Below are 23090 nucleotides of genomic sequence, written 5' to 3'. Positions count from 1 at the left end.
CCGAGTTTCTCGCATGTGTGATCCCAGCCTAACACACGCAGTGACTACAGGGCAGGAGACTAGACATTACAGACAGACAAACAGACAGAGATTGAATGGGTGGATGCCCTGACCAACTGGGCTGGTTGAGAGCTATGTGTTGTGATTTCATTTTCGCCTTCACCATTGAGGTCTGATGAACTCCCTCTTCTGGTGAAGGAAGGTAGTGAGGCTGATTACCAAGCACCTGAGCAGGATGATGATGACTGGGTGACTGGAATTGCTGACTGGATATAAGGCAGCCGACGCCCTTCTGCCTTGCTGGTGATTTCCCAGAGGGATTCTAGGAGACCAGTCTGATTCCTGCTCCTCTAAAGCTAAGTTTTCTGCTCTGCTTTTTGCATTTGTGTTTTGGCTTTGTTTTGCCTTGTTTTTCTGGATTTCTGCCATTCCCTGCTGGGGTGAGCTGAATTCCTTTTTGCTCTGTCTTCAGAAAATACCTGAGTACTGATATAGTCTTTTTGAAGCCTAGCAGGTTCAGGGCTTTTTTCCCTATCAGTCTGTTGGCTCTTGTTTTGATAGGGTTTTGGCGGATTGCAGACAGCAGCTTTTCTATCCTGTCCTATTTAGTTAGCTTGGGCCCCATCATTTGCTCAGCCTATCTTTCTATCTGTGAGTGTTTTTTCATCTTGCTTCACCGTCATTATATGTTGGGGCTGCCTATTGCTTTGGGGTCTGCTCTGGGGCAGTTTAGATTTCCCTTTCTGTCTTTAGGCTATTTAGTTCTCCGGCTGTGATCGAGGGGTCTAGGGCACCGTAGGAACCCCCCACGGCTACTGCTAGTTGTTGTTGATAGGTTCAGGGGTCTGCAATCCGATAGCTGCCAACTTCTCTGGTTTTCTGGACTTAGCTAGTATTTCTGTTTTTGCCTTCTACGGTGACTCATTCATAACAGAATCACCAGCCATACCGCAGATCCTAGGGTACTCAATAGCAGGAAAGAATTGTAAAAAAAAAGTGTGTATATTTTTTCCTCTATATCTCTGAGGCCGTAGGGGGAATTTTTTTTCTCTCAATGGAGATAAAGCAATTGTCTGATCGTGTGGAGCAGCTCGCTGCGGAAGTGCGGGAAATTTCCGCCTACCTTGCTCATTCACATGCTGCTGAACCAAAGATCCCTACTCCTGATGAGTTTTTTAGGGATCGGTCTAAATTTTTGAATTTCAAAAATAATTGTAAATTATTTTTTGCCTTAAAGCCTAACTCGTCAGGGAGCTCCGCGCAGTGGGTTAAAATTGTCATCTCTTTGCTGCGTGGCGATCCCCAGGATTGGGCGTTTTCTTTGAAACCAGATGATCCTATTCTGACTAATGTGAACGCATTTTTTCAAGCCTTGGGGTTGTTGTATGATGAAACTAATGCTGTTGATCAGGCTGAAAAGACCCTGTTGGCATTGAGCCAGGGTCGAGATTCTGCAGAATTGTACCGTCAAAAATTCCAAAAGTGGGCGGTCCTTACTACCTGGAATGATAATGCCTTGGCAGCTCTCTTTCGGAAGGGTTTGTCAGAAGCCGTAAAAGATACTATGGTGAGATTTCCTGTTCCCTCTGGTCTTGACGATTCTATGTCATTAGCCATTCAGGTTGATCGGCGTTTATGTGAACACAGGCTGCACGAGAGGTGTTGCCACCTGTTGAACAAGTGTCTGAACCTATGCAATGTGATAGAGTTTTCTCCAGGGAGCAACGTCAGGAGTTCAGAAGGCGTAATAAGCTGAGTTTTTTTTGTGGAGATGCCTCGCATATTATTTCTGTCTGTCCTAAACGAGAGAAACGTTTTGCACACACGTTTTCTGTGGGTGGTGTTCAACCTAAGTTTCTTCTGGCAATTACTCTGATCTGCTCCCTGTCCACATTTCCCGCCAAGGCTTTTGTGGATTCAGGAGCAGCCCTGAACCTAATGGACTTGGATTTTGCTAAACGTTGTGGATTTCCGATGACACCTCTGCGGACGCCTATCCCTTTGAGGGGGATTGATGCTACTCCTTTGGCGAAAAATAAACCTCAGTTTTGGACCCAGGTGGTAATGCGGGTCGCCCCAGACCATCAAGAAAATTGCAGATTTTTAGTGTTGCATAATTTGCATGATACCATTGTTCTGGGGTTTCCATGGTTGCAAATTCATAATCCAGTTTTGGATTGGAAATCTGTGTCTGTGGTGAGTTGGGGTTGTCGGTGTGCCCTAAGTGAAGCTCCGTTTTTTTCCACCTCTCCTCAGTCGCATGATGTTCCAGACTATTTGGCGGACTTTTATGATGTATTTAGAGAGAATGAGTCTGCGTCTTTGCCTCCTGATAGGAGTTATGACTGTGCAATTGAACTGAGCCCGGGGTGTAAATTTCCCAAGGGTCGGCTCTTCAATTTATCTGTACCCGAGCACGAGGCTATGCGATCCTATATTAAGGAGGCGTTGGAGAAGGGTCATATTAGACCATCCTCTTCACCCTTAGGTGCCGGTTTTTTTTTCGTGGCCAAAAAGGATGGTTCATTAAGGCCTTGTATTGATTATCGTGCCCTCAACAAAATTACTATTAAATATCAGTATCCGTTACCCCTGATTTCGGATCTATTCTCCAGAATTAAAGGTGTTTGCTGGTTTACCAAGCTTGACCTCAGGGGGGCGTCTAATCTTATCCGCATTAAGCATGGGGATGAATGGAAGACGGCGTTTAATACTCCGGAGGGACATTTTGAGTACCTGGTGATGCCTTTTGGGCTCACTAATGCCCCTTCTGTTTTCCAGTGCTTCATGAACGACATTTTCCGAGACGTTGTGGATAAATTTTTGATTATCTATCTGGATGATATTTTGATCTTCTCCAAGGATTGGGATTCTCATGTGGAACATGTTCGGACTGTGTTCCGGATCTTGATGGAGAATTCCCTGTATGTCAAAGGATCGAAATGCCTTTTTGGGTACAGAGGATTTCATTTTTGGGATTTATTTTGTCTCCGTCAACTATTGAAATGGACCCGGCCAAGGTACAGGCCATTTATGATTGGGTTCAGCCCACTTCTTTGAAGGCCCTCCAGAAGTTTTTGGGTTTTGCTAATTTTTATCGGAAATTTATAGAGAAATTTTCTAGTATTGCCAAGCCATTGACTGATCTGACTAAGAAGGGTGTGTTAGGCGTCGGATTCCTGGCACTGCACAGTGGGAATCCAGAGCCAGACATCCTGTGGTCTCTCATTCTCCTCCGACCACTCAGACTCCTGCTCAGCAATCACGACGAGCTAGGCATTCCCCTCAGACTCGTTCTGTGAGCCTGGATGTTGCTGCCACCTCTGGTGCAGCAATGGTAGCGCAACCTGCTTTGCAGGGAACTGCTCCAGAGGCTAAGTCCTTGTGCCGTGCTACTGGGCATGCCCGCAACTTGTCCTCTCAGTGGAGAGCAGGGGTCACATGTGCAGGTCCTATGTCGGATCTGATTGGTCCTTCCCAAAGTACTGGAAGGTCCCGGAAGCGCATGGCGGCTCGGCCATGCACTAGTGTAGCATATTATTCTGTGTGTGTATGGTGATGGATGTATGGACTGGTGTCTGACTCATTATGAAACCCTTACCCTCTGATATTATGAGTGGTGACCGAGTGTGAATAGTCAGCTCCAGGGTTGTGGCAAGCTACACGCCACTTGCTCCACACCTACACTAGCGTCCGTCGGCGCCCGGTCCTCGGCGCCGACGCTTGCGGCTTTTCTCTGCCGCTGCGCTGTAGTAACAGCAACTATTGGTGTTCGCGGCTGCGATGCCACACGCAGGCCTCTGTGACGCTAACAGGGCCTGTGCCTTTGCTTTAGTGTTCTCCAAGTGACTCTGTGTTTGTACAGAGTTGCCCTTAGCGTTCTGGTGACATTAACCCGAGCGCAGTCCCGCACCTACTAGGTGCATCTGCCATTGGTCAGCAGCGGTCTTGTCACCTACCGCACGGTGGACCCCGGGCGGCGAATGCACCTACTATTATTTATATTTGGTGCGTTCCGCCGACCCTAACATTGTGCTGATGTGTTGAATTGGTCTCCGGAGGCTGTTTCTTCCTTTCAGGACCTGAAGCGAAGATTCACTTCTGCCCCGGTTTTGCGGCAACCTGATGTCTCACTCCCGTTCCAGGTAGAGGTGGACGCTTCTGAGATTGGTGCAGGAGCTGTTGTGTCCCAAAAGGATCCTGTAACATCTAAAATGAATCCCTGTGCTTTCTTTTCCCGAAAGTTCTCTCCATCTGAACATAACTATGATGTGGGGAATCGGGAACTGTTAGCCTTGAAATGGGTATTTGAGGAGTGGAGACATTGGTTGGAGGGAGCTAAACATCAAGTCGTGGTCCTCACTGACCACAAGAATTTGATTTACCTGGAGTCGGCCAAACGCTTGAACCCTAGACAGGCTAGGTGGGCCTTGTTTTTACACGTTTTGATTTTGTGGTCTCTTTTCTTCCTGGCACTAAGAATGTCAAGGCTGACACTCTCTCTAGGAGCTTCTTTGCTGATTCTCCTGTGGTGACCAAGCTTGCTACCATCTTAGGCGAAGGGGTAGTTCTTTCTGCCATCTCGCCCGATTTGAGACGTGCTCTGGAAGAGTTCCAGGAGGACAAACCTGATCGTTGTCCCAGTGGAAAGTTGTATGTTCCTGACCAGTGGAAGAAGAGAGTGATGTCTGAAGTTCATTGCTCTGCATTGGCTGGTCATCCAGGTATTTTTGGTACTAGAGATCTGGTGAGTCGGTCTTTTTGGTGGCCCGCCTTGTCTCGTGATGTCAGGAATTTTGTGCAGTCCTGTGGGACTTGCTCCCGGTCTAAACCTTGTTCTCACTCTAGTGGGTTGTTGATGCCTTTGCCGGTCCCCAGGAGGCCATGGACCCATATTTCAATGGATTTCATCTCTGGTATGCCTGTCTCTCAGAGAATGACTGTTATTTGGGTGATTTGTGATAGGTTCTCTAAGATGGTTCATCTTGTACAACTCCCTAAGTTGCCATCTTCCTCTGACTTGGTGCCCCTGGTTTTGCAACACGTGGTTCACTTGCACGGGATTCCAGAGAACATTGTATCTGACAGAGGAGTTTAGTTTGTGTCTAGATTTTGGAGGACTTTCTGTTCCAAGCTGGCAATTCAGTTGTCCTTCTACTCTGCGTTTCACCCTCAGACCAATGGGCAGACGGAGAGAACAAACCAGACCTTGGAGTTGTATTTGAGACGTTTTATTTCCGCTGATCAGGATGATTGGGTTTCATTTTTGCCCTTGGCCGAATTTGCTTTAAATAATAGAGCTAGTTCTGCCACTTTGATGTCACCTTTTTTTTGTAACTTTGGGTTTCATTCTTGATTTTCTTCAGGGCAGGTGGAGCCTTCTGCCTGCCCAGGTGTTGACACTGTGGTGGAGAGAATGCACCAGATCTGGGACCAAGTGGTGAATAAGTTATCTCTCTCCCAGGAAAAGGCCCAGCGGTTTTCCAACCGACATAGGACCATTGGTCCCCAGTTTAAGGTTGGTGATATGGTTTGGTTATCATCAAAAAATATCGCTATGAAGGTGGCTTCTCCTAAGTTTAAGCCTAGATTTATTGGACCTTACAAGATTTTGGAGATTATTAATCCGGTCTCTTTTCGTTTGGCTCTTCCTGTCACATTTAAAATCCATAATGTGTTTCATAAGTCCTTGTTGAAGAGGTTTGTTGAACCAGTGGTTCCTGGGGTGGCACCTCCGGACCCTGTATTGGTTGAAGGTAACATGGAATATGAGGTAGAGAAGATACTGGATTCTGTAAGAGAATGGTCAGCCATAATATACTGAGCGGCCATGTTGTCTCTAGCAGCTATTTTGTTGAAAGTTAGAGAAGATTCAACTTTTACAAAAGAGCTAATAAAATGTACTAAATGGAGGATGGAAAATGAGATCATGTCTCTTACCAACTTCAGTAGATGTGCATAGAGGAAGATTGGATCAATAGGGGAATAGGGTCACCAAATATATGGTCAGTATGCTTATACGTGATAGTGTGGTAGCGAAGTGTAGAGTAGTTAAAATGTCAGGATGTAAGAATTTATGGACCTAGACTGGAGACAATGATAAGATTTTAGGACAGTAGTCATAGATACCAATGACTTATGGGTTTTAGTGTTGCTTGGAGAAATGTTAATTAATATCTTCGTATTATGTCATTATATTCTCTGTTCTAAACCACGTTTCTGTAGATTACCATGAAAACTCCTTAGAATTATAATGTTAACACCCTCTGCGGCAAAATGCAGCTTTCTTTGTTCTGATAATGTATAAGAAGCTCTTGTTACTGTTGCTTGTTGCCATTCCATCGCCATCATGCCACTGTGCCTCACCATGGCCAGGGCACAGAGCCTTACCATCGCCAGACTTCCTAGCGAATCTCTGCCTGTCTGCATTCCTGTTTTTGCCCGCATATTCCAACTCCTCTGTTATTCTGTATCTGTTTTGCCGTGTATCTCCGAATAAACTTCAACCTCAGCTTGATAAGAGATCGTCTGTGGAACTTCTTCCCGACTCTTCCAGCTCTCAGTAGAACTTTTTCTAACAAGTGACGATTGCCAGCCAGGAGGAGCGGCTCCGGAGGGCTGCCTCCAGAAGAACCACTGGAAGAAGCTGCAGATGAGGGCTTGGAGGTTGGAAGACTGAAGAAAAAATAAAAAAACGCGTATGGCCATACGTTAAACCGATCAAAGGAAGCCAGCCTGAAGGAGAACCTCTCGTGATCGCTCCGAGACCGCCTGCCCGATTTTTTTATAATAAAACCACGGATAAAGAAAAATACTATAAAAAGATGAGCAACTAAGAAGAAGCTATCTACAAGGACGTGAAAATTTTTTTGTGCCGGGTAGCAAGAAGCTTTAAAAGGGCGAGGGGAGACGCCTGGCAAGCTAACGAGTGAGGCTGGAATAACGGCTGCACCTCTTTTGATATCTGGTCGACCCAGCCTGCAGTAGGTCTTCCAGTCGAGAGAGGTGTGAGTATCTAACTTTGCTTAAATTGCATTTGTTGATACTAGGACAGAGTAAAACTCGTCCTTGTAGACCACTGTAAATATGGAGTGGTTACGGAAGCAGGCAGAGAAATATGCTGGCACACCCCAGCTGGAGGGGGTTAATGTGGAAACCACGTGGCTAAATTGTATGCGATGGTTTACCACAGAAAACAGGGAACTAGATAGAAAGAATTCGCTGGGTAAAAGTAACAGCCGGGTAGCGGCTTTATGTAAGACAGTCATAACTTTTGACCAGGCTCTTGATAGACAGCCTAAACCGCAGTATGTGTATGGGATCACCCGGGGAGGGACAGTGTACGGGGAGAGATTAGAACAGTTGAATGAGACGTTGAGACGAGCAGAGGAAACACAAAAGGAGGGGGTTGAGTTGGAGCCTTTGACAGCGCTTATAGCACAGATGGAGTCTGCAGTGGGGAAGTGCGGGGTTGACGTAGACACAGTCTCAGAATGGAAGTCAATGTTAGGAGACTGGATTAGAGAATATACCAATACACAGGATAGATTGTCCCGGCAGCTTCAACGTATGCAGGCACAGTTAAGTAAAGAATTGATCAAAGAGGAAGGGGATGATTCATCGCAGGTAGATTTTAAATTTAACACTGACACTGCCTCTACCCCGAGAAAGAGTCCTGGTCAGATGTCCCTGGTCCATCTTAAATTTATTAAGAAATTGCCTAATTGGGAGGAAAGTAAGGGAGTATTTCGTAATGTCCTTGGCTTTGAATCATGGCTAGATAAATTTCAAATTAAATCTAAGGAAGATGCTTCCCGTTATTTCATGTCTTTTGTGCCCCCTGAGTTCATGTCCCATCTGAAAGCCCAGCAAGCGAAGGGTGTTCAGTGTGAATTGACAGAGCCGCAGGGAAGAATGAAGTTTGTGATTTCACAGAAGTTAGGGGGGAGAAAGCCCTCTCCGGCATTGTTAGATTCCTTTAAAATTAAAAAGGGGAGTGATCTCAGGATTGAGGCAGATAAATGGGTTGCAGCCTGGTGCGTTGTGTTTGATAAGACCTTAGATACGATGGACCAGGGTGATAAATTTGCCATGATAGAACAATTTGTAAAAAAGGTGCCCCTGGAAGGAGTTTTTAAATCAGGAGTTTTACAAAATGCGGAATCAATTGAGGACGTGGTGGAGGCTTTATTAACCAATGTTAGAACGATGCAATCCGAGGTGAAGGGTGATGAGTCTAATGTTTTTGCGTACCATTCACCTCGAGGTGTATCTGCTGATTCCGGGAGGCCAGGAGTTCCGGGGGGGTACGGCCAGCTGTCGAGAATGGGCAGGTCCCGTTCGGCAGAGCCCCCACGGGATCCCGTGAGAGGTCCTCCCTTGTGTTATTTTTGTGGACATCTGGGACATGTTAGACGTTTTTGTCCCAGCCTTGTGCCAGGGATTGTTCCCCGAGAACCCCGGGCACCATTTAACCCCCAACAGACCCGGGAGTTTTCTAGACCACCTTTCGGAGTTAGACCTCCGTATCCAGCAGTGAATGACCCTAGGCAGTATCAGCAGTACAACGGTCTTCAAATGGTTAACCCAGTCTCACAGGAGCCTTTTGCTCCTGCTCCCTCCCCAATAGCTTTCACTCATCCGCACCCGGAGGTCCATGCTATTCAGGGAGGGGTCACTCCTCCTTGTCCCTATGCTCCGCTGATTAAGGAGCTACGGGAACATGAGGACCGGACCCTGACTAAGGATCTCTTTGGGTCGGAGGTGGCAGCTGTTGGACGGAAGCCGTGTCCAGATGGGGATGATGGATTTTTCGGGCTTCCCACGGCAGGTAACACTGATTGATGGAGTGTTCCCCCTGTTCCCCTCACCCTCCTTGCTCCCCTTTCCCTGGGCAGGGACGGTAGACCTTATGTCAGAGGGAGAATAGAGGGGCTGCCTTGGGAAGACATCCTCATCGATACAGGAGCCTCAGTTTCAATAACACGACACAAATTGCAGTCACCCCCTGGACTGCCTGAAACTACAACTTTGGTAGGATTCGAAGGCTCCTGTATTCAAGCAGTAAAAAGTCGTCCAGTAAACCTGAGATTTCAGGACACAGGAGGATCGAAGCAAAGGGGTCTTCGATGCGCTTTTTGGGTAAACCCACAGTTACGGTACACTATTTTGGGAACTGATGTTTTGGGAGCAATGGGAATTGTTGTTGATTTATGTAACAAAGTCTTGTGGCGGAACAAAGAAGCCACTATCTGTTCTGTAATTGTCCCTGTGGAGGAGGAGGAGGAGGAGAGTCATAAATTACCCATTGCTAGTTTCGGAGTATGTACTGGTGAAAATGTTGAAAATGCTGACAATGATGCTTTAAAGAATGAATTGAAGCAAAAGTTCCCTGAATTGTGGATCTCAAAGAAAACTGATTGTGGGTTAATGCAAACTCAGGTTAAAATTGATGGTGAAAAACTGCCACCTTTCCAGCGTCAGTACCGTATTCCGGAGGACACCATCCCTTACATAAGGGTTGCAGTCAGTGAATTGGAGAAGCAAGGTGTTGTTGTAAAAGGTAATTCTCCATGTAACAGTCCTATTCTACCTGTAAAAAAGGAAGATGGCAGTTTTCGAATGGTAGTAGACCTGAGACTTGTAAATAAGTACACTCCCTCAGCTGCTCACCTTGTTGCATCTGTCCCTGAAGTTATGTCGCAGCTGAGGAGTGATTGTAAAGTATTTTCTTGTTTGGATATTGCAAATGGCTTTTTCTCAGTACCCCTAACACCTGAATCTGCACTCCGCTTCGCAATCACTTTTGAAAATGTGCAATACTTGTTCACGCGGTTGCCCATGGGATTTCACAGTTCTCCTGTGTATTTCCATCAGGCATTGGCTCAGATGTTAGAACCCCTGGGTTATGGAGACAAAGTCTTACAGTATGTGGATGATTTATTGATTCAAACTGTCGATGAAGGTGAACACAGAGAAACCCTTGAAAATGTTTGTCAGGCTTTACAAGAGGCAGGACTCAAAATGAGTCTAGATAAAGTACAATTGATGAAATCAGAGGTTAAATTTCTGGGTGTGTCTGTCTCAGCAGAAGGAAAGAAGCCCATGCATGATAGGGTTAAAGCTATTCAGGCTGTCCCCATACCAACTAATATTACTGAGCTCAGAAAATTTTTGGGTCTTATTAATTTTTCCAGAGAATTCATTGAAGATTTTGCTTATTTGGCTAAACCACTGTATGATTTATTGAAAAATGTTGATAATGACTTTGACCCTGTTAATGTAGAGGGAACCGCCTTACAGGCTTTTGAGGGATTGAAGCGCGCCCTTACGGCAGCTGCTGCATTGATTAACCCTGACCCTTCTCAGCCTTTCTACATTCAGACTCACACCGGTGATATCTCTATTTCTTCTGTGCTCCTACAAAAATGGCCCAAAGAAAGCCCAGAAGTGTCTAGTCAGTTGTATGCCCTAGGTTATTACTCTAGGTTGCTTACTCCCGCGGAAAAATGATTCACTCAGTGCATGAAGCACCTACTGGGCGTGCACTGGACTATGAATCAAGTGAGACATATAGTGGGATTTGCTCCTTTAAGTTTAGAAAACCCGCATGCCACTTTAAAAACTCTGCTGCAGAAATTCTTAAACAAATTGAGCAGCGGGGCAAAGAATTTCCAAAATTTATGGTCCTTCTGTAAAATTAAAGGGCACCAGAGGCTAATTCCTGACCCCCACATCCTTGGCAATGCATATGTAGACCACGCAGCCAAGGAAGCTGCACTTACGGGCGATGACAAATATCCCCAAGAAGTCATCGCTGCAGTCACTACAAAACCCCAAGAGCCCCCCCTTGTCTTTTCTCCTCTTCAAGATCTCGTGGAAGCACAGGAGAAGGATGGAGACTCATCTCTGTTCAATTCCCTTGAGTCCCTGCCCATTGAAGGGGATGGGCTAGTGCTTTACATCCCAACAACAATGATTAAGTCTTTGCTCAAATTTTCAAGCTAAAAAGGTGATTAAAATGGTTCATATCAATCAGTGTAGACTTCTTAATTATTTTACTGAGATTTCTGGTAAGGATTGATACTCCACTTTTTTTTTCTATTTCCTCCAGGTCAGCTGAAGATTTTCATATTTGACTCCTGGGACCATGAACCTATTGGATGATCAGGAGAAGATGTTTCACACTATACAGTGGGACTCTGATAGTGTGAGAGGGGGAGAAGATCAGGAAAATCCAGAAGACAAAGGATGAGAAGAAAAAGACCAAAAGACTTGACTATTGTGCAACTTATTTTTTTCGGGACTATTTGAATTATTTTTTTACTATGTGTTTGTGCTATTTTTAGGGACTTTTGCCTTACACACACATGTGCATAAAGTGCTGAATTGCCTCAATATTCTTATTTTCAGTAATTCACCCATGAATATTACAGTACTGTATGTTGTACTCTGGATAGAGTACAAGAGGGGGACTTGTAAGAGAATGGTCAGCCATAATATACTGAGCGGCCATGTTGTCTCTAGCAGCTATTTTGTTGAAAGTTAGAGAAGATTCAACTTTTACAAAAGAGCTAATAAAATGTACTAAATGGAGAATGGAAAATGAGATCATGTCTCTTACCAACTTCAGTAGATGTGCATAGAGGAAGATTGGATCAATAGGGGAATAGGGTCACCAAATATATGGTCAGTATGCTTATATGTGATAGTGTGGTAGCGAAGTGTAGAGTAGTTAAAATGTCAGGATGTAAGAATTTATGGACCTAGACTGGAGACAATGATAAGATTTTAGGACAGTAGTCATAGATACCAATGACTTATGGGTTTTAGTGTTGCTTGGAGAAATGTTAATTAATATCTTCGTATTATGTCATTATATTCTCTGTTCTAAACCACGTTTCTGTAGATTACCATGAAAACTCCTTAGAATTATAATGTTAACGCCCTCTGCGGCAAAATGCAGCTTTCTTTGTTCTGATAATGTATAAGAAGCTCTTGTTACTGTTGCTTGTTGCCATTCCATCGCCATCATGCCACTGTGCCTCACCATGGCCAGGGCACAGAGCCTTACCATCGCCAGACTTCCTAGCGAATCTCTGCCTGTCTGCATTCCTGTTTTTGCCCGCAAATTCCAACTCCTCTGTTATTCTGTATCTGTTTTGCCGTGTATCTCCGAATAAACTTCAACCTCAACTTGATAAGAGATCGTCTGTGGAACTTCTTCCCGACTCTTCCAGCTCTCAGTAGAACTTTTTCTTACAGATTCCCGTCTGGCTAGACTTGAGACTCCAGTATTTGGTTAAGTGGAAGGGTTATGGTCAGGAGGATAATTCCTGGGTCTCTGCCTCTGATATTCATGCCAAAAGATTGGTGCATGCCTTTCATCAGGCTCACCCTGATCACCCTGGTGGCGTGGATGAGGGTTCGGTGACCCCTCCTCAAGGGGGAGGTACTGTTGTGAGTTCATTTTCACCTTCACCATTGAGGTCTGATGAACTCCCTCTTCTGGTGAAGGAAGGTAGTGAGGCTGATTACCAAGCACCTGAGCAGGATGATGATGACTGGGTGACTGGAATTGCTGACTGGATATAAGGCAGCCGACGCCCTTCTGCCTTGCTGGTGATTTCTCAGAGGGATTCTAGGAGACCAGTCTGATTCCTGCTCCTCAAAAGCTAAGTTTTCTGCTCTTCTTTTTGCATTTGTGTTTTGGTTTTGTTTTGCCTTGTTTTTCTGGATTTCTGCCATTCCCTGCTGGGGTGAGCTGAATTCCTTTTTGCTCTGTCTTCAGAAAATACCTGAGTACTGATATAGTCTTTTTGAAGCCTAGCGTGTTCAGGGCTTTTTTCCCTATCAGTCTGTTGGCTCTTGTTTTGATAGGGTTTTGGCGGATTGCAGACAGCAGCTTTTCTATCCTGTCCTATTTAGTTAGCTTGGGCCCCATCATTTGCTCAGCCTATCTTTCTATCTCTGTGAGTGTTTTTTTATCTTGCTTCACCGTCATTATATGTTGGGGGCTGCCTATTGCTTTGGGGTCTGCTCTGGGGCAGTTTAGATTTCCCTTTCTGTCTTTAGGCTATTTAGTTCTCCGGCTGTGATTGAGGGGTCTAGGGCACCGTAGGAACCCCCCACGGCTACTGCTAGTTGTTGTTGATAGGTTCAGGGGTCTGCAATCCGATAGCTGCCAACTTCTCTGGTTTTCTGGACTTAGCTAGTATTTCTGTTTTTGCCTCCTACGGTGACTCATTCATAACAGCTATGCATATGCATTCACAGAGCAGCAGTTGCACTTTTACATCACAGACCTCTCCTCAGTAGGCAACAAACACATCAACGCTGCACTGCCTGCTAATTACTAAGTACAAGCTCCATTGTGGAGGAGTGAAGCTCGTTAAGATCAACTATCAACCAGCTAACAATGATATGAATTCCCACTGGTAGCTGTATTGATGTAGATGACAGAAAATAAAATTGTATATTTAGGGTCATGTACAGGAGCAGCGTCCAAAGAAGCACAACGTTAATTCTACACTTAGTTTAATTTGATGATAACGAAGATAGGTGGGGCTCCTCAGGGGTACACAGGAGAGGGACTGAGGGGTCTGCAAATTCAGCTATGTAAAGCTGTACACACAGAGTGGCAGACAAGAATACAAATACTCAAAGGTAGAATAAAGGATCTGTATGTTGGGCTTGTACTGTATATTAACAATAAGAATGCATTTATTCTGCCTTGTGAAAAAGAATGTGATTGTGGGAATAACATTTAATGTTAGAAATACATTGCTAGAACAGAACAGCTTACCATGGCATGTCCTTCCGTCTGCAGAGCTCATCAGGCCTTTCGGGCATGAACAGTAGTAGCTTCCCATAATGTTATGGCATGCATGTGAGCAAGGGTTGTGGACAGCGCATTCGTCATCATCTAAAGTATTTTAAAATAAGAGTTACACAACATACAGTCATTAATGGAAACCATGTGCTATTCTATGTATGCAGACTGAGATACCCGGCCTCTCTTTAGTCCACGTGCACAATATATAGTTTATCAATTCTGCCTTCACCTTCTCTTCATTGGTGTATACTCAATTTTTTTATTCCTTTTCAGCTGTGTACATTTCCGTTTAATACTGTCTCACTGTTTAGTGGTTTTCCCTACATAAGTCATATTATATTGGGGGTATTGGCATTGATGACCACTACATATTATATTGGGGTATTGGCATTGATGATATACATATTACATTGGGGGTATTGGCATTGATGACCACTACATATTATATTGGGGTATTGGCATTGATGATCACTACATATCGTTCTCGACTGGCATGCTCTGTAAATTGTTTTTTTACCTTCACAGTAAAGTCCAGAAGCTTCATAACTAAATCCAGAAGGGCATTGGTTGTTAAGATCACCTACAAGGAAGAAAAATGAGTTAGCAAAACTGGTTCATGAAGTTTATTAAGGTGTAAAAGCCTGAAAAATCACAGCAACGTGCAGGCCACTAGTGGTCTCCCTTCTGTCTAACTTGCTGCCCATTACATGCTGTCTTGTTTGATTTGTTCCTAGATGCGAGTACAAATCGAAGGTGAGAGAAAGTCTTTATCCGTCTGCCACCTTTTCCTGTCTACCAAACTGCATAAGAGGCACAGCAAAGAGCCAGGTGAAATGAATTCTGGGGAGTCAGGGAAGTAAGTTCAAGTACCCACTGTGCTGTCAGAATGCAGCTGAACAGGAACTGCTCATTCAAGAGTGGATGGCAAGTGACAATGCTTGAAAACAGGTCAATTTTTGGACATATCACACACAACTTCTTGTGGATGATAAAGGTAGCAAGATCTAACTTTTACTTTTGTTTTGGGTGAAATGACAAGTACACTCTGGATCTACTGTGAAATAAATGTTCCTCTGGATGCCTCCAGGTACATTCAATGTCAGGCAGTCAGGGATTCTTTTTTATTTATATGAAATTCAGGTGAAAAAATGTGGCCTGTTCCATTGGAGTGGTATTAACAACATATTCTTAGGTTGTGAAAGACAACTGGCAATATAAACCAGGCGCTAACTTTAAAACCACCTGCGTGATTGTCTATGTCACCCTCATGTGCCCTGTTTTATCAGAGAGCTGGAGAAGCCCATTAACCTGTTGCTGGTTCATCTGCTGTCCTGACTTCAACCACTTGTAAGCACCAGAGTTCTGCCCATTTGGAGATTTTCTGCCCAATTAATTTATTGAATAGCAGAGCCTTAAAGGGAACCTGACAGCTAGTGTATGCTGTCCGATCCATGAGCGGCATGTATCAGATGCTGACTGCATGATTTTAGCCATATACAGTATGTTCGACTCTGAAACACTGCGGCAAAAAAAGAAAAAATAGTCTACTAGACGCAGGGAGAAAAATGGACAGGAGGTTCCCTGGTAGACGCAGGGAGAAAAATGGACAGGAGGTTTCCTGGCAGATTCTCCCCGCTTGCTGCCCTGGATTCACAGAACTTTCCCGGTGTGTGTGTGTGTGTGTGTATATAGGGAGAGACACATTACTTACGGTGAGCAGGCGGGGAGAAGTCACCGGGGACCCAACTGTCCAACTAGGCTTGGTCAACAGGGGTTATTAAACCATGTTATTCTCTAAACGCCGCAGTGTTCAATATACATGGCTAAAATCATGCAACCAGCAGCTGACACATGCTGCTCGTGGATCAGGCAGCATGTATTAGTTATTAGATTTCATTTAAGCTTGTTCATTTTTCCCGCTTTTAATATGAACTTCAGTACTGTTGTCTTGCTCCTTAATATACCCTCCCCACAAAGGTGCTATTGTCTTGAGATATTCAGTGTTAGGCCGGGATCACACTACTGTGTGTGATGTGAGAAACTCGCACGAGTCTCTCACATCAACGGTCCTGAGTGCCGGCGGTAGTGCCTCTTGTTGATGCGAGAGACTCGTGCGAGTTTCTCGCATCACACACGGTAGTGTGATCCCTGCCTTAGTCATCTCATCTGTCATTTATTTTAATTGTATGACTTATGAATGTACTGTTAAAGAGATGTTTCAGTCAAATCAAAATTTAGCACTTTGAACAATATATGTATGGGAGATCATATACCTACTTTTTTGTGGCCACCACCAAAGGTAAAAGAACAGGTAAAATTAGTACACATAAATGATCTGTTTGTGAATCAAATTTCTGTCAAATTTTAGGTAATTCGCTTGTCCCAGGGGATTTGAAAAATTTGCAATTCTCTATCATCAAAATAAAGTCCACTGCCATTTTACACAAAGCAGAATATTGTGTCAGCCAGAGATGTTGCCCACCATGTCTTGCAGCTATCACATCACATGGTATAATGAATCAAATCAGAAGGGACTACTGAACCAGTAAAAGGAAAGGCAGATAATGCAGCACCCAATTTAGGATGATTTAGGATAATAAGAAGATGTTCACAGCTCAGCAATAAAAAAAATATTACATACACAAAATATATGTGTGACTCTTCAGATTTTGTGCTATACTATCTGTGAAGAAACCAGATTATATCTTAATTACCCAGACGACTATGCTTGGCAAACCAAGAAGAATTGACTTTTTATCTGTATGTTGGGTTTTGGATTTAAGTGTTGATTTCTGGTTGGTCAAGAAAAGACTTTTGTTTGTGAAGGCCTGGAATCTTGACTTGTAAACTGATATTTGATATAACATAGTATGCCCTCATCCTTGATGAATAGTGAGGTCTACTGATATGCTAATTATACATTTTCTATCAACCAAAAACAGAGGGAAGTTTTAACAGTAGTAAAAAAGACATTTTATTAAAACAGACATTTTATTTGATACATCATAAAATTAGTACTCAAAGATCATAATAGTCCAAAACAGAGATGTATAGATGCAAACAAGGTAACTGCCAACAACAGGATCACTTAAAGACAAAACTATGGGAAAGAGATGGAATCAATGAAATATTCATGCAACTGGAGGTAATGTCTGTTTTAATAAAATGTCTTTTTTACTACTTTTAAAACTTCCCTCTGTTTTTGGTTGATTACAATATATAGGAAGTTATTTAGTCTATATTGTATGGTATATTATACATTTTCTAGCCCAGATAGTTTGTTGATTTTTAAAACAGAGGAGGAAAATCTATGCAAATAGATTACATAAACAAGGAAACTTGGTCGTCACCATTGTTCTTTTTATCTGTGAGAGTGGACTGAAGGACACTGGGTAAATTTAAAAATAGGTTACATGCCTCTGTATAAAAAGACTCTGAGACAGAGAGAAGAGTGACACAGCCAGACATTCTGCAAAACAACCAACGGCTGCAGGTGTCGGATGATGGGACCAGTAGTCCCATCAGCTGACACCAGTGACTGGAGGTAAGCTTTATACCTCCGATCACAGCTGAGCACTCATGCTGTCTTTTCACAATGTGGGAACAGCAGCTCTCTGACCAGCGGGGATGATTTCACCGCCGATCAGAAGTGGTGTTTGCTGTGCTGTCATGCACATTACAACGCAGCAAACACTGGATGTTAAGGCCCCCCATTCAAGTGAATGGGGTACGGGTTCGGGTACGGGTATTGTTCTGGTACCCTAACCCGAACTTTTTGTAACTGATCGTCCGAACCCGCTGGACCCGAACATCCAGGTGTCTGTCCATCTCTACTTATCTTCCTGAAGTCTCTTCCTCCTGAGTGGTATACCTGCCTGTGCCTGGATAACTAATGTCTATATCCATATCCACCTTCTGTTGTTGTTCTTCTATCCCTTCTTGTGAATGTTTTTCCAATACAAATATGAAGGGGATAACATTGTGGATGTCGCAGTTGTCCATACTGGCAAATATATTTAATTTTTCAAAGGACCTCAATAGGCAACATGTCTACCCCATTAGCTTCTAATGGCAGATTTCAAAGTCACCTAGGCTACAATCTGCCTGCTGCTAGATATAATCAGTCACTACTAAACAATGCAAATGGCCTAAAATATGCAGCTTTAAATTCCATCATGTTGTAATGTCACAAATCTGTTAGTACTCGGGCAAGCCATTTTATTTTTCAAAGCTTGGAGGGTGCGCTTTGCCATGTAAAAACAGTTGAAATGGCCAGAAAATCTACTAGCCACAGGCACCATTTTATTTGAGCTGGCATATTGCTTAAAAAAAATGTGTACAATCAAATTTAGGACATGCACCTTGCAGAGAGTGTGTGTTACTTTGCAGAAATGTAGTACAACTACGATATTGTCATGATCCAGGTTGGATTATGACAGATAAATGCACAAGTAACTTTTTTTTCCTTAAGCTGTGTGCTTAAAGTTAGTTTTGCCCCCGGTGGCCATTATGGTCATTGCACTGTGGTGGTTTCAGTTCTAGCTTTGCCCCCGGTGGCCGTTAGGGTCATTGCACTCTGGTTACTTTAGTTTAATGCACGTGATGATATAGCAGGTGTGATTGCTCTGGCTCTGACCTATAAAAGAGTGTCAGGTGTTGCAATCACTGTTGGTGATATTGGTCATTTCAACCATCCTTGGTGGAGGAAGGAGCTAGAGAGAGTTCCTTGCAGCTCAATCAGAGTCCTGGTGTGGAAGGAGCCACAGAGAGGAGTTCCTTGCAGCTCTGACAAAGCTTGGTGAAGCAGCAGCTATTCAGGAGGAAAGCTGCATTTTGGTGCTGGACTCTGTTGCTGGGAGCAAGAGCGACAGAGCAAAGCTAAGTGGTGTTATCCCTGTTTGTACCTTTCCTTTTGTGTGTTTCAGTGCAGTGGTGGGATTAGTTTCTGCACCGTCCATTTCACTAGAAAGGGATAGGTGCAGGGCGAGCTAGGGTTTTTAGGTATCCTGCTCGGCGCCAGGTGCGGGACCTGCATAGGGACTGTCAGGAGTGTAGAGACACTTACTCAGGGGAGTGCAGGAGGTCTCCATGTCCCCGTTCCCTATCACAGGGCCCTCCTTTGTTTCGGCTTCCCTGGTGTCTCCCTTTATTATTTTAATTCGCCATGCTGGAGGCAGTGTATCCAGATACATGTGTAATTCTGAAATTCGCCTGCTGGAGGTGGTGTATCCAGCTGCACGTTATGTTATTTAAATTCGCCCTACTGGAGGCGGTGTATCCAGGGTCACGTGTGTCAGAGAAATTCGCCCTGCTGGAGGCGGTGTGTCCAGTCACACATAACCATCACAGATATTCTGGGCATTGTTGCATACTGCAATGCCCAGTTGTTGCTGATGGGGAGTAATCTAGGGCAATTGTTACCACCCACCTTTCGTGTCTCCCCTTTTTCCTCATAGATTGTAAGCTTGCGAGCAAGGCCCGCATTCATCTTGGTATTTGTTATAATCTATGTGATTATTGTTATGCTGTAATGTCTATTGTCTGTACAAATCCCCTCTGAAATGTAAAGTGCTGCGGAATATGTCGGCGCTATAGAAATAAAATTTATTATTTATTATTCTTATAATCTAACATGAAATTTGCTGCTTGTATCAGATGAGCACTTTGTCCACTGTATAGCTTTTGTCACCCATGCTAAGATTTAAGGTTTAAGCTTACAAGAGTGGATGCCATTTTGCTGTTGGGGATCAGTGACGTCCATTGAGCAATTGAGCTCTAGCTTTAAGGGCCTTTCACACATAGGTAGATCTCACCAATTTTGTGACACAATAGCGATATCGCTAGCGATCTCGCTTTGTGTGACACGTACCTGCGACCGGCCCCCCCGCTGGATATCGCTGATTGCGCTGGAATGTTCTGGGCCATTTTTTTCCTCATTGGTGTGACGCTGGCGCCGACTAGCGGCGCATGGATGCAGGCAGAAGTCGTCATCATCACTGCGATGTGACAGGTAAGAGCGACCCCTGACGGATCGCTTATCGCTGCTGCGTCGCAGGTGAGATCTGCCTGTTTGGCAGCTCACTAGCGAACATTTAGCGATGCACCAGCGATCCTGACCAGGTCGTATCGTTGTCGGGATCGCTGGTGCATCGCTAAATGTAACGGGACCCTTAGATGGATAAGGGTCCCGTTTCACATAGTGACGCACCAGCGATCCCGACAACGATACGACCTGGTAAGGATCGCTGGTGCGTCGCTACATGGTCGCTAGTAAGCTGCTAAACAGGCAGATCTCTTCAACGACGCACCAGCGATCCCGACAACAATACAACCTGGTAAGGATCGCTGGTACATTGTCACACAGCAGCTATTCTAAACAATTCCAGCCTGCGTCCCTGAGTTCTACGTCGCCAACGAGGTCGCTCGTCGGTGTCAAAAACAGCGATGCATGCTGGCCAGCGGGATGCCGACGATGAAAAAATGGCCCAGGACATCTGAGCACGAACAGCGATATCCAGCGGGGGGGACGGTCGCCGCTATGTGTCACATGTAGCAAGATGGCTGTTGCCTCACAAAATCGGTGAGGCATCAGCGATCTCGCTAGCAATCTCGCTATGTGAGACGGGACCTTAAGTATCATTTAGTGTAGTAACCAGACCTGACATCCAACTATGGTAGATTTACTAACTTTGCTGGTTGCTCTAGTGCATTACTGTTGCTTAGATGAATGGCTCAGGAGGCCGTGAAAGACATGTATTGGTTCAGTACACTTCCAAGCTCACTGATAAACCCATGGAGTGACCCAAGGATTCTTAAGGGCCTTTCACACATAGCGAGATCGCTAGCGATATCGCTAAAGCGTCACCGATTTTGTAATGCAACAGCGATATCGCTCGCGATCTCGCTTTGTGTGACACGTACCTGCGATCGGTCCCCCCACTGGATATCGCTGATCGCGCTGAGACTGCCTAGGCCATTTTTTCCTCATAGGAAGCAGGGTAACCCGATCGCAGGGAGTGCAAAGGAAAGGGAGAAGCTTAAAAGGTTTTCTTCTTTATTAAGTTCCACTACGCGCTTCAACAGATAACCTCCATCTTCATCAGGTGGCAAGTACAGGAAGTGGGGGAAAGGGAGCATAAAAAGGGCTGACAGCCAATCACAATTAAGGTGCAATCATTAGGGACACTTGAGTAGGAGGCATAATTAAAATAAACGGAGGAAAAGAGCAATTACACGGGCATAATATAAAACACAATTACAACAAAAAAATGAAGGGAAATATATAAGACAATATATGAAAATACTGAATAAAATATTATATTCAAATATACTAAAAAAGGGGTATAGTTAATTGACTTTCTCAATAATAAGATTTAACCCCTCAGGTGCTAAAGTGCCGAGTTTAAAAATCCAGTAGCTCTCTCTTCGTATTAAAGCCGCATAACGGTCCGGGGTCTCTGCTGGTATCTGATCAATTATTGTGAGTTTTAAAGGACTTAAGTCTTTGTTATGTGCTACAAGGAAATGTTTTGACAGACTATCCATTAGATATCCATTTCGGATATTCTGGCGGTGTTTGTTCATCCTTGCAAGCATAGTCTGTATTGTTCTCCCAACATATTGCAGCCCGCAACCGCATTCAAAAAGGTATACAACATAACAGGACTGACAGTTCACATGGCAATTGATAGTGAAACTTGAACCTGTGGGGCCCACCTGAGCTATGCTATGTAACTATATTGGCGTGCAGATCGCGCCGATACAATTACATGCTGCAGCAGGGAGTGAGTCATGTGACCACTCTTCTGCAGAGGAGAGGGGGAGGGGAGGTCACTCACCCAATCCTGGCTGAGCGTGCTTTCCTTGAAAGCTCCCTGCTGCAGAGAAGTCATCAGCTCCAGCAGCAGCCTGGACACAGGGGGCTCTGCCTCTGCCTGTGAGCTGAGTTCACTGTCTGCTCTGCACTTGATTGCTTCTGACTGAGAGGAGCCTGAAAGCTGAGGAGCGTGCTGCTCCAGGACCAGTGGACACTGCACACAGCATGGGAAATGATGAGTATCTATATTAATAACTATTTGAAGTGTCTAATCTGTTGCTTTGGATATATACATACAAATTACTGCTATTTGGGTGTAATATTCATTACATGATGCTCTCCTTACGTGTTACATAGTTTTCAGGCACTCTGCAGTGGTCACTGATGCGCTATATGGCGATGCTTTGTCTTGGCCTTGGAATTTACTGCACTTTGGGATTGAGAGAAAACCAGGAAAAGTGCAAACTAGAGATCGCACTGCTGGATGCAGTCATTGAGCTGTGCAGAGAAAGCGGCGCATCCTCACTGGCAGGCAGAGGGAGGGTTAAACCCGTGTATTGATCACCTTATCTCGCTGTTTGTGCTGGCGTGTAATTATTAACCTACCTGTTACCAGGCTGACAGCGAGCCCTAGAGGATTAGGGTATGTGCACACGTTGTGGATTACTCTGCGGATTTTTCTGCGCGGATTTGGCCAAATCCACAGGTAAATCCGCAGGTTAAATGACCTGCGTTTTACCTGCGGATTTAGTGCAGATTTTCTGCGGATTTCCCCTGCGTTTTTACACCTGCGGATTCCTATAATGGAGCAGGTGTCAAAACGCTGCGGATTCCGCACAAAGAATTGACATACTGCAGATTTAAATCTGCAGAAAATCCGCAGCATGTGCACTGTGTTTTTCATTTCTCATAGACTGTACTGTGCAATGCAGCAGAAACTGCTGCGGATCCGCAGGACCAAATCCACTGCAGATCCGCAGCAGAATCCGCAACGTGTGCACACATCCTAACTAGTGTTTGCTGCTCCCAGAGTGCTCCTACTGGGAAGTTAAGTCTGGCACTTGTAGTGCCACAGCAGCAGTTAGTGCTTGATGACAAATAGCTGTGGAATAGTGTTTTTCTATACAGTGATTGTTAGTGGCATGGACATGTTACTAGTGTGATATAATATATTAGTATCAGTAATGCAGGTGACTTATTGTTGGAGTGAATCCTACAATGTGGTGAGCTACAGGGGGAGGTAGGTCACCCCGGGACCAGCACTTTGAGGGGACCCACCCACAGCACGCCGATAGTGTTACATTCTGCGGCAGATCAGGCAGAATCGATCTCCCTGCTCTGCCACCCGGCCGCTATGGGGCCCATGAGCAGGCGCAGGGGCCCTGCGCCAGCAGTGGGTCCCCACCGGTCATTGAAAAATCAACTGTGTTGGCTGGCTGC

General features: G+C 44.6%; 1 protein-coding gene across 1 annotated transcript in view; it reads right to left on the bottom strand.

Moving 5' to 3' along the window:
• Positions 1 to 23090, bottom strand: part of HMCN1 (hemicentin 1) — a 944468-nt gene that overhangs the window by 82981 nt on the left and 838397 nt on the right. The window contains exons 98-99 of the mRNA XM_073582913.1: positions 14352 to 14414; positions 13805 to 13924 (exon numbers count right to left, since the gene is read on the bottom strand). Of these exons, the coding sequence (XP_073439014.1) occupies positions 13805 to 13924; positions 14352 to 14414 (183 nt within the window). The remainder of the gene's footprint in view (positions 1 to 13804; positions 13925 to 14351; positions 14415 to 23090) is intronic.

The sequence above is a fragment of the Dendrobates tinctorius genome, unplaced genomic scaffold (assembly GCF_039654945.1).
Source record: "Dendrobates tinctorius isolate UK_male_01 unplaced genomic scaffold, ASM3965494v1 ptg000074l, whole genome shotgun sequence".
Taxonomy (NCBI): domain Eukaryota; kingdom Metazoa; phylum Chordata; class Amphibia; order Anura; family Dendrobatidae; genus Dendrobates; species Dendrobates tinctorius.
Note: the sequence above shows the minus strand (reverse complement) of the source record. Positions and strands in the feature narration are given on the sequence as shown.